The sequence below is a fragment of the Daldinia decipiens genome (assembly GCF_022478715.1).
Source record: "Daldinia decipiens strain CBS 113046 unplaced genomic scaffold F4813scaffold_11, whole genome shotgun sequence".
Classification (NCBI taxonomy): domain Eukaryota; kingdom Fungi; phylum Ascomycota; class Sordariomycetes; order Xylariales; family Hypoxylaceae; genus Daldinia; species Daldinia decipiens.
Genome location: NW_026054554.1, coordinates 808,562 through 820,265, shown reverse-complemented (window position 1 = coordinate 820,265; position 11,704 = coordinate 808,562). Strand labels below are relative to the sequence as shown.

At 46.0% G+C, this 11,704-nt stretch overlaps 4 protein-coding genes across 4 annotated transcripts; 2 read left to right on the top strand and 2 right to left on the bottom strand.

Moving 5' to 3' along the window:
* Positions 1–1,051: 1,051 nt before the first annotated feature.
* Positions 1,052–2,514, top strand: F4813DRAFT_355560 (uncharacterized protein). The gene is made up of 2 exons (XM_049242888.1): positions 1,052–1,658; positions 1,712–2,514. Exons 1-2 carry the CDS (start codon positions 1,557–1,559, stop codon positions 2,258–2,260), a joined length of 651 nt encoding a protein of 216 aa, XP_049101030.1. The 5' UTR covers positions 1,052–1,556; the 3' UTR covers positions 2,261–2,514.
* Positions 2,515–3,157: 643 nt separating this feature from the next.
* F4813DRAFT_355559 (glycoside hydrolase family 63 protein) lies at positions 3,158–6,186 on the top strand. The gene is made up of 3 exons (XM_049242887.1): positions 3,158–3,557; positions 3,625–5,594; positions 5,731–6,186. Exons 1-3 carry the CDS (start codon positions 3,308–3,310, stop codon positions 5,995–5,997), a joined length of 2,487 nt encoding a protein of 828 aa, XP_049101029.1. The 5' UTR covers positions 3,158–3,307; the 3' UTR covers positions 5,998–6,186.
* On the bottom strand, positions 6,187–9,385 carry F4813DRAFT_355557 (para-aminobenzoate synthase). The gene has a single exon (XM_049242886.1). The coding sequence runs from the start codon at positions 9,148–9,150 to the stop codon at positions 6,490–6,492; it is 2,661 nt and encodes an 886-aa protein (XP_049101028.1). The 5' UTR covers positions 9,151–9,385; the 3' UTR covers positions 6,187–6,489.
* Positions 9,386–9,845: 460 nt separating this feature from the next.
* F4813DRAFT_388321 (uncharacterized protein) lies at positions 9,846–10,610 on the bottom strand (the record flags this gene model as incomplete). Its single annotated transcript, XM_049246686.1, has 2 exons — positions 9,846–10,390; positions 10,466–10,610. 2 exons carry the CDS (start codon positions 10,608–10,610, stop codon positions 9,846–9,848), a joined length of 690 nt encoding a protein of 229 aa, XP_049101027.1.
* Between the last annotated feature and the right edge of the window lie 1,094 nt (positions 10,611–11,704).

Below are 11,704 nucleotides of genomic sequence, written 5' to 3'. Positions count from 1 at the left end.
TATTCTTAGTATAAGTACCATTTATGGTCGCACACACCCATTTTACATAGTATCATCCACTTTTAATACAAGTCATTCCTTTCCTTCATCAGTTTCATCATTTAAAAGTCCTTGATATCAGGTCTAATAGGGCTTGATCCAAGGCTAAGACGTTTAAGTCTTGTTCATTATTTTTATTTAAATAATATAATAACCATTATAAAATTGTTTAAATACCTTTTAAATAACACGTAAAAAACTAGGTTAAACTTTTAAAAAACGGTTAAAAAATTAATTAATTTAATAATCTTTTAAATATATAAAAATTTTAAAAAATGAAATAATAAATAAAAAAACGAAACGTAAAATAAAATTAAACTTAAATAATTAAATTTTAAATAAATTTCTTACGTTTATATATTTTAAAAAAATTAATAAAAAAATGTTAATATTTATACGAAAATTAATAAATAATAAAAGGTTTAAAAAATATAAAAATATTAAAATTAAACGTAACGCGTATATTACCGAAAAAGTTCGAATTAATACGTTTTATATTATATAAATTTATTATTAAATAAAACGATTACGGAGATTTTACAATTTATTATATAAGATTTAAATATTTTAAACGTAATAAGCTTTATTAATGCGGCGAAAATATAAAACAAAAATTTTATAAAATATAAAATAATAAAAAGGAAATTATTAAAATTAAAACTATTAAAAGATTTTTTAAAATATATGTTAAAGTTAATAAAATACCGGGATTTTAAATAATTTATTTAAAAAATTAAGTTTTATTAATTATTAATTATAAGTAATTATAATATTTTATAAAATAAAAGTATAAAATAACAGGTTTAAAAAGTTTAAAAATTTAATTTATAAATAATATTATATTTTTTTTTTCCTTTATTTAAGTAATCAAGTAGTTTTTTTTATATTAGGTGATACTTTAGTTTTATTTCCCCTAGGGAGTATTTTAAACGTTTAAAGCGCCATTGATGCGCCATTATATATATTTAATTAAATAGCATAAAGCCCCTAATAGGTAAACGTAAACGTTCTCATCTTATCATCATCCCCAAGCAGCCACTTGGGCGTTTCTGACAGAATCAGCTCCAGGGGCGTAAGCCGGCATCATACTAGTTATGTCGATCAATATTAGATAAGCTCACCACCTACATGCTGGTATCATCAGCCCGAATTCTACAGGTAGCACCGTATAGGATGATCAGATGAGGTAGGCTTACCATTTACATCCTACTACCAGAGCTAGCTCGAGTACCGAAAAGGCGCCGGGGATGAAAATCGGAATATGGCAAGCTCACCATTTACATGACAATGTCAAAATCAGTTAGAACACGAATACAGCACTAATGATGATGATCGGGATGAGATAGGACTTGTAGAAATGCATATAAAGGTTCAAAGAGTTCACCTTGTTTCTGGTCTCTCATCTCCATTATCACCATCACCTTCACTCAACAAGCCTTCTAGCTACTAGCTATTCGATCTCATCAACCAAACCCCTTCAGTCTTATAACTACTTTCTTAACTCACAAGAATACAAAATGCGTACCTCCTTCTTCAAGGCCGCAACCTTCGCCCTTCTCGGGCTTGGTAACGTCTTCCCTGGCGTTCTAGGTGCCCCGACTTCCAATGAGGTCGAACAGGTAAGCTGGCTTCTATCATTTTCTCTTGGGCATTACTAACATCGATTTTATAGCGCTCCGACACACTGATGGCGAGGGCTAAGGCAGTACCTGATATCACCAAGCAAGGATACAAGGTCGACGATGGCACTGGTTTCCCAAAAAAGAAGACCTACAAGGTCACTACTCCGCACTACATTGGTACTCTCGACTTGATCCAAGTCATTACCGATAGCAAGCTGGTTGCCATCAAGGACGCCAACAACATAGAAGACAAGACCCCTAACCGGGCCAAGCTCCGTGATATCGTCATGTACGTGTACTCGAAGAAGGGAAACCTAAAGCCGGAGGAGATCCAGAAGGTCCGCTTCGAGACTGTCGTGGAGAAGGCCACCAACGCCGCTATCAAGGCCGCCTACGAGAAGCTAGGCAAGACCACGGGCGACTTCACCGTCAAGAGCAGCGACAGCGGCAAGGAGAAGGAAGTCTTCGACAGCCTCTCCGGTACCCCCTTCGGCAAGATCGCTAGCAGCTACCACAGTGACTACAACGCAGGCCAGGTCAAGGAAATCAAGATCGAAAACAGCCCGACCCGCCCCGACATGGAGGTCCACCTGGGCTAAGTGGGCTATGTACGATATCTTTTGATAGTAAAATGTATCCATACATGTACATGGATTAGGTGTGTGGATTACGCTCGGCACATCGGGGCTGGGGTTTAGGCATAGATGGCACGGCAAGGTTTTCTTTGGGTTCCCTTCTTTTTTTTATTTTATCAGTTAGTACATAGCTTGCTAGTTTCACTCTCGAGAAAGAGTAAAAAGTTTGTCACTCGTTAGGTCTTAGAATAAAATGAAGCTATTCCTGGCTCTATAAATCAAGATGGTGCCTGCATTGGCTCGTGACACATTTAATGCATTTAATTCAAGCAGGGTAAGCAATCCCCACAGATCCTGACAGCTAAGCTTTTCGGAAAAGCGGCTGTAAATACCTATGTATGGACTCGTTTGATCTGACGTGAGAAATATTTGTTTGATATTACGTTTATATATTAGCTTTGCGAGGCGAGAAGACGTGAATCCATATACCTAAGGTACCCTACCTATACCCACGGGTAACTCCGTAACCTTGACTTATTCAAGTAACCACTTGCATAAATCAATAGATAGTAGATCCTCCGTAAGCTTTTATTAATAGCTGAATTAACAAATATCGTAGCCAAATAAGTTATGGGTTGCCTTCAAATCAAGCTAGTCTTATGACTATGGACATATGGCAAACTATCTTGCTGATGGTGTGTTCTTACAGTTCTTACATATAAAATTCCCTTTTTTTCTTGGCGTAGATGTGAATAAGGTTATCGGTGAGGCTGCGCGCCAAGACATCGAAGCTTACAGGTACCTACATAAGGTACCTATATACATATGTAGGTGGGGTGTCTTGGCACCTGTACCTGTGTACCTGACTGTTAACTTTAAAGGAGCCGGGGTGGACCCTGACGTCAAACCAATTGAAAGCTTCCCGCACCAAAATTCCAAAAACCGTGTTCACTTTTAAAGCTTCCAAAAGGCCGGGCCGCTAATTGGAGAAGTCTAGAAAACCGGCATCTTGCCATTGCTTCTTCTAGTTAACTATTCTTAAAGAAGGAGATTTGCCTGTTCGATGCCGTCATGACGCTCTCAGGTCAATTGACAGCTGTGCTGTCACTTCTTGCCGTGCCGTTATTTGCCCCGTTGGCAGCTTGTCAGGTTGAGGGTGAAGGTATTCTCAATGCCGAAATTGGCCGCTTAAACAACCAGAGCCTATTATGGGGTCCTTACCGTCCAAACTTGTATTTTGGAGTCCGCCCTAGGATACCCAAGAGCCTGGCCACTGGTCTTTTATGGGCTAAGGTTGACAATTATGTCGATGTCCAAAATAGTAAGCTCTATAATCTACGGCGTGCCTAAGTCAAAGCTGTGAACGGAATTGTTAATTTAGCATTTAGGCTTCCGTTATACATGTGAGCAACATGAGGGAATGGCCGGCTATGGATGGGATGAGTATGATACCCGAAGAGGCGGTGTGCAGCATATTCATGATGCAGGAAACAAAATTGACATAACTACCGAGTTCGTCAAGATCCCGAGTGGCGCTCATGGTGGAAGCTGGGCAGCCCGTATTGGAGGCGAGCCCCGAGATGATGCACCCTCTAACCTCCAGACTACGGTACTATTTTACGTTGCCTCCGAGTCTCTCGGTGAGACCGTTGATATTGGCAGCGACGGCGACGAGCACGGATTCGAAGGCGATGTGACTTTTGTTGGCAAGTCCGCGGTTCTGGGTGACTATAAGCTAGTCGTGACTAAGGGCACGGGCGATCATCCCAACAGCGATCACGTCATATCTAGCAAAAGAGATCTTAGCAAGACGGTAGTGCAGTCATTAACTGTACCTGAAGAGCACCTATGGCAGGCTAAGCAGCTTCTATTCCAGCAGCTCAGGGCGGGTGTAGACGAGATCATTCAGGAATATGGGGCTGAGAACGCACCCCCGCCCTGGCAAGTTTACCAACTTTCGAATAAGCCTAGCCCTGGAAACTTTCATCTCGTCCAAAAGGTCTTTGAGGGGGCCTTCGAGTTTGATATTCTATTCTCGAGCGGCTCTGCTGGCAAGGATATTACAAGCGAGGACCTAACTCGGGAAATCAAATCGACAACTGAGTCTTTCAACGAGCGGTTTGTCGACGTCTTTGCGCCGCAGGCTCCGTTCGACGCCGACAAGTACCGCAAATTTGGGCAAAGTATGCTTTCCAATCTCGCTGGAGGCATAGGATACTTCTACGGACAGCATGTAGTAGATCGGTCGTACGCTCCCGAGTATGACGAGGAAAATGAAGGGTTCTGGGAAGAGACGGCAGAAGCCCGCGCGCGTAAACAAGAGCAGCTCGAGGGCCCGTACGAATTATTCTCTAGCATCCCGTCTCGGCCCTTTTTCCCTCGCGGATTTCTGTGGGATGAAGGCTTTCACCTCCTCCCCATTGCTGATTGGGATATTGATCTTACTCTTGAGATTGTGAAGAGCTGGTACAACTTGATGGACGAGGACGGTTGGATTGCCCGAGAACAGATCCTCGGCGAAGAAGCTCGAAGCAAGGTGCCTCCCGAGTTTCAAGTCCAATACCCGCACTACGCCAATCCCCCAACGTTATATCTGGTCCTCGAAGCTTTCACCGAAAGGTTGCAAAAGACGAATGGCAGCCAGCACGTAGGCGAGAAGGAACATCTCACGCCAGACACCGTCCTAGAGAGCGCCCATGTTGATAACCCCGCATTGGGTATTGAGTACCTTCGCAGTATATATCCTCTTCTACGCCGTCAATTCCAGTGGTTCAAAAAGACTCAGTTCGGTGATATCAAATCGTATGACCGGCAGGCCTATTCTACGAAGGAAGCCTACCGTTGGCGCGGACGCTCTGTTCAGCATGTACTAACGAGCGGATTGGACGACTACCCCCGACCGCAACCTCCTCACCCTGGTGAGCTACATGTGGACTTGATGTCCTGGATGGGTATGACAGCTAGAGTGCTAGCGAAGATCGCGGGCTTCGTCGGCCTCCCAGAAGACGTGCAAGAGTACAACAAGGTATTCGATGGCATATCGCATAATCTGGTCGACCTGCACTGGTCGGAATCCGCAGGCTGCTTCTGCGATGCTACGATCGATGAATTTGAGGAGCACACCCTTGTCTGCCACAAGGGCTATATCTCCCTATTTCCGTTTCTACTAGGTCTGCTTCAGCCTGATGACCCCAAGCTCGGCAAACTCCTCGATCTCCTAGGTGACGAGGAGGAGCTGTTCAGCCCCCACGGTATCAGGAGCTTAAGCAAGAAATCCGAGTTCTACGGCACGGACGAGAATTACTGGCGTAGTCCTGTGTGGATTAATATTAACTACCTTGCCATCGTACAACTCCGGGTAAGTTCAACTGCCACTTAGCCTTATCTCCCCATCCCTTTTTCTCCTCAGTCTTCATCATCCCTATCTATCTACCCATCCAATCCTTTATAGACGCTCGCGTAAATCCAACACACCGCTAACCAACCCTTCCCAGAACTACGCCACCCAAGACGGCCCCTTCGCCGCCAAATCCAAGACCTTATATGCCAAGCTGCGGAAGAACATAGTCGAGACCGTGTACCAGAGCTGGGAGGACACGGGCTTCGCCTGGGAACAGTATAATCCCGAAACCGGCAGCGGTCAGCGCACGCAGCATTTCACCGGCTGGACTAGTCTCGTCGTCAAGATCATGGCTCTCGACGATCTAAGCTCCTGGTCGACGGGCGGCAGCGCGGCGGAAAGGGAGAGGGATGAGCTATAGGGCATTTTTCGCGTGATGCAAAGGTTTTATAAAAAATACGGTGCGTATGGGACGAATTTACGCTTAAGGAGAGCTGTAAGGAAGAAATGTCCATATTTTGCCTAGGTACCTAGATACCTAGGATTCTAATGACAATTGAGACGAATGATATGATACGGTAATGATAGAACGAGGCTTGAAAATGCAACACGACTTGATATTTATGTGCTATTTATATGTAGCGGTATTTTATGGTATGCCAATCCCATCCTATCTGAAGGCGAGCTCTATGATGAATGAGCCGCGATACTCCCCGTCCCGAATTCCTTTCCTCGTCCCTATAATGCATCGTTGAGTCCATCTAGCCCGCAAAGAAGGGGCCCTCCCAGTTATAACAACAATACCTTGCCCGCACCTGTATGCGCCTAATATGATCGATAGTTAGTTAGTTAGTTACATAATAAAACAACACATGTATGTACCCGTCCGTGCATTCGAAGGTCGTAGCGTATATCACGCCTCGTCATCAAACACGCCCAACGGCCCCTTAAGCTTCGTAAACATCTCGTCGCGCTCGCCCTCGGCCGTACTCAGAGCGGTAACCGCGCCACCAGCACCGATATGCCAGACCTCGTGCTCCTGCTGGTTCTGTCCCTCGACCGTCTCGTCGTCCCAGCGGAACAGGCTCCGGATCGTAACGCTCCAGTCACCACGGCCCGCGGCGTCCATGTAGCCCACCACGCCTGAGTATAAGCTCCGCTCATGGTGACCTTCGATCTCGTGCAGGATCTCACAACTGCGCTTCTTTGGAGCGCCAGTCATGCTACCGGGAGGCAGGCTTGCGGCTAGAACATCGAGGCCAGTTTTCTTTGGCGTCCTGCCATTGCTGGTATCTTGTAGCTGGCCCTCGACGACGCTGATCATCTGGAACACGCTGGCGTACTCCTCGACGATGTTAAGCTTAGGGACGGCTACGCGGCCGGATCCACATACGCCGTGTAGGTCATGTCTCACGAGGTCGACGATCATAAGGTTCTCGGCTTCTTCTTTGGGTACATGTAGGATGGCTTCGGCCTGTGCGAGGGTCGAGACGGCGCTCGATTTACGCACTGTGCCTTTCATCGGACGCATTGAACATAGACCGTCGGCGCTGAACTCAAGGAACCGTTCCGGTGAGCTGCTGATCAGCGTTGCACCGCCGAGGCGGATGTACGAACCAAAGGGGGCAGGCTGGCGGGAACGCAGAGAACGGTATAGCTGCCACGAAGTCTGAGGTGGTTTTCCAGATTCGAGAGGCATTAGGGGACAGGATTCTAGCGCGGGGGATATTTTCGGTCGCGTGATATGCGTCTGGTCTGTCAAGCACAATTCATACGAGTCACCCGAGGCAATGAAATCCTGACACTGTCGGACCTTTGACTCATATTCGTCAGCGTCCGGCACTTGTATTTGTGTTTTTGCAAATATGGAATCCGGCGTTGATGGTGGTGTAAGCTGGCTCAGTTGTGTACGCTTGTTGAAATCCGCGCGAAGCCCATCTGACCATACTAGTGAAGTTGAAAGCTTGTCGACGATAGAGTCTGCCCAGTCGTTTCCTTCAGACTCTATTGGCGATAAGTGCTGGACGCGTAAGGTCCCTTCTGTATGATCTATCACGATACTTTTGGTAATCCAGGCGAAACAGAGATCTGGTCTGTTGTGACGCCTTTCTTCGTGAGATTTGACATCAATACCTTCTAATCCAAGTTCGTAAGTGGTATAGCCCATGAACCCGCCAAGGAAAGGTGCTGAGTGATCATCGGGTGCCACTCTGCGCTTAGTCCAGAATTCGGTTAATAGTTGCCATATCGTTTGCCCAGGGCTGAGATGAACTTTTTCGGACCGGAGAGGCTTTCGAGAACACGGGCAGCGGGCGATGACATGGCCATCTCCCGTTCTGTATTCCAGCTTTAATGCCTCATCAACATCTAAGGCGATAATGCTATAACGCCCCCGCACATCAACTCCGATTCTATTAGCTTTGGCACTTGCAGAGTCGAGAATGATAAAATCCCTCCTATCACCTTGTAGTATCTCAACAATATCAGGAGCCTCGATATGGATTGGGAGTTTTATAGTTCTCGATTCGTAGTGGCGGTTTGTCTCAAAGGATGCTAGCTTGCTATCGCCATTTTCCAATGAGCGACTATTCAAATCATGTCCATTTAGACCAAGGGTGTCCTTGGCGCTATGTGCGCTAGATTTTGGCAGTCTAGTAATAGAACTGAGCGAGACGGTGGTGGGGTCTGTGATGCGGCCGTTCGTATAATTCCATCGCATGGCCTCGCTAAACCAATTCTTGATTACTTGATGACCTGTTGATTCCGTACATATTGACTCGGGGTGATATTGCAAGGCCCAGAACGGTCTCGTTCTGTGCTTCATACTCATGAGGATTCGCTCTATATAGTCACCTCTCTTTTCATACACCCAGGCCAGAGGAACAACGTCAGGCAAATGCGCAGGGGACGTCCATTTAGACGTTATCCAGTTATTTGCAGATATGGTATCTTGTCCAATATCCGCGTATAGACTGTGGTATAACGTAGCTTTAAAAGGTGGAACACCATAGAAGATATTTCCCTCATTTAAGCTAGGTTGTTCAGCATCATGGTCGATTTCCCGAATCATGCCGTGAAGGCCGGTCTTAAGTTTCTTCACAATTCCACCACAGCCGACAACTAGGCTTTGAAACCCCAAGCATATTCCGAGAACCGGGACTAGATGCGCTGGTTCGAGGTCCCAAATGTATCTCATAAGCCCCACATCTTGAGGCAAATTAGGCGATCCGGGACCCGGGCCACAGACGACAGCATCATAACGACGCAGCAGATTAGTCAACTCGTGAGCAAAATCTGGGGCTTGCGGGTGAAGCTCAGGAGGATCAATAGGTAAGATGTCAACACGGGCTTGTAACGTCGTTGTCAGAAGAGAAACGATATTGTTACTAAAAGAATCATAAGCGTCAATGAAGAGGATCTTAGGTTTGTTCATATTGAAATCTGCGAGAATATGCCAACCTTGGCTTGGTTGTACATGATGGACGTTTTGTTCCACGGTTTCCACGATTACATGTATGTATATAATAAGCGCAGGTGTGCAGGTGTGCAGGTGTGTCGAGTGATTTAATCTCATTCGCCAAGATGATAAATAATAAGTAAGCCCGACCCGAGTTAGAAGAATTTTCTCAAGGATTAAGGATTAAACGTGAGGAAAGACAGGGCATGTTTGCAGCTGACAACGGGCACTAGCTTAACCTAGTGGACAGGTAGTTAACATAAAAAAGACTAACATAAAAAAGACCAACATAAAAAAGGAGCGACAACCTCAGCTACGAATACGGGTCCGAGAGGAAGCGGCTTAAGCCGAGCCTCCGGGATCACCATAACTTCTTATCTCTATAACCATTTAACTTCCTGGCCATACGGGGCTCAATCCGGGACCAATCCGAGACCAATCGCTATTCGATAACCTATCAAATTGTTCCAGACGTGAATTCCCTAAGCCGAAGACAAACTGAGCCTGGTGCATGTGTTACACCTAAAATAAAAATAAACCTAGGTAGCTATGAAGTATCTCACCGCGTATAATGTCTGCAATTATAATATATCACTTAGGTTCCCAACTTCTACGGATGCGAATCGGGCATAAAAAGCCGAGCCAGCTCGACATCGCAGACCTCGTCGGGGTTGCACACAGATAGGATACACCAGTTTCGCATCGCGTGGAATGAATGGTGCTATCTCAGCAAATGCAGGTAAATTCTGCGCCAAGTATCGATATATACTTAAGTAAGTAGCTTTCGTAATGCTTCTAATGCAACGACTCCTTCATTCATTACCCCAATTTAATCCATAACGCGCGTCTGAAACCTTGTATTCCCGTAAGGCCTTGAGCGCACCCTCGGCATCGTTTGCCGTAACCAAGATATCGGCATTGCCTGCTTTAACGAAACCCTCGTCGACGGCCGTCTTAATCCACTGCGTCAAGCCGTCATAGAACCCGTTTATGTTCAATAAGCAAACACCCTTGTCGTGGATGCCCAGTTGGTTCCATGTGGCAGTCTCGAGTAGCTCTTCCATCGTGCCGTAGCCGCCAGGGAGCGCAATGAAGCCACTTCCAGGTCCTCCTTCGATTACTTCTCTTGCCATCATCTGTTTCCTCGTATGCATGTCTTTCACAACCGTCGTTCGGCCGTAGATCTGCTCCTCCGGAACGTGATATCCGTTGGCATCCTTCATTGACGAATAAGTCGCATCTCGTTCCCATTTCACTAACGCTTCGGGGATGATACCGTGGACGGCATCGGGACCTGATATCGATACTATTGTCTTGGCTACTTCTCCCATCAATCCTACTGTGCCACCTCCGTAAACTAGAGATAGGATATTAGCTTAGGTACTTATGCTTCAAATAATAAGACTCCCTGTATCCGGACAAAAGAGCATACCTAAAGAGATATTATTCTCTGCCATAAGCCTGCCCAGCTCTTGAGCTGCTTTGATATACGCCGGCTTGTTCCCGGGCGACGAGCCGCAGTAGACGCAGATCTTGGCCGGCCGCGGGGTGGCGTTGGAATTCGGACCGGACGTCATCGTATTACGAACCTCAGAATGTCTGACAGAAGTGGGGTCTATCGAGATGGGTGGCCGAGACTTGAGAATGTAGAGAGGTGAAAATGACCTAGACTATCTTATAAAGGTAGGTAAAGAGATGTGCTTCCTAGAGCCGGCTACCAAGAGAAGAAGAAAACGGGAAAGTTGGGCATAAGGCGGAACAAGCTCAGACTACCAAGATGGATGGGTGGAGGCAAAGATTTTTATGATAAGACAAGTTAAGCTGGGCAGAGGAGCTGGGCAGAGGAGCTGGGCACGAAGAGGCGAGTGCTGTTTCGGGAGGCATGTAAGATATAGAGTCACTAGCACAAATCAGACCTCGCAAACAACCATGGCAAAGTATAGAGGCGCAACGAGGAAGTGTTTGTGTGTGGCGGGAAGCGGCATCTGAATCAAAGTCAAGGTGGGACTTGGGCGTTGAAGCGATGAATCTCCGTTTTGGCTGCCATTTTTTCTTTTGCTAGGCCCGAGTCACTAAAGTCCATCTCACCAATGACGTAGCTTAGTCGACAATAATGAATTTTCTGGTGGCATGGCATGGCATGGCAGGGCAGTATGGCGCTTTTAGTTGAGGTACCTATCTTGATTTGCCGAGGGGCCAATTATACGTGTATGGCATATGTATGAGTGAGTGTAAAAAAAAAAATATGTCTTAGGCGCGTCTTGGACTGCATTTGGGTGTTGTAACACCTAAAACCCAAGCCTCGAGTCATTCTGGCAAATCATTTCGGGCAATGATAAAAGGGAGAACAAATTGTAAAATTGGTCCCCTCCTTGCCAGCTGACATGGAAATGCAAAGTAAGGCAATGTCGCACTTGACAAGTCAGCCAGGTTTACATAGGTACCTAGGTACCTAGGTATCTATAGTACAGGCCTGCATCTAACCTAATAGAAGCACGTAGTGGTGACCTAGTCGTGACAGACTTTCGAGGGGTCCTGTTATCCCTCTGAGTTTCTCTAGGTACAGGCTTATGTCGTGCACCAGCATCGGATTGTGATTCGCCGATCTTACCGCTGTCGGAGGGGGTCCAGGCCAACCAGAGCTGGCTAGAACCTTATCGATCGGGATTAG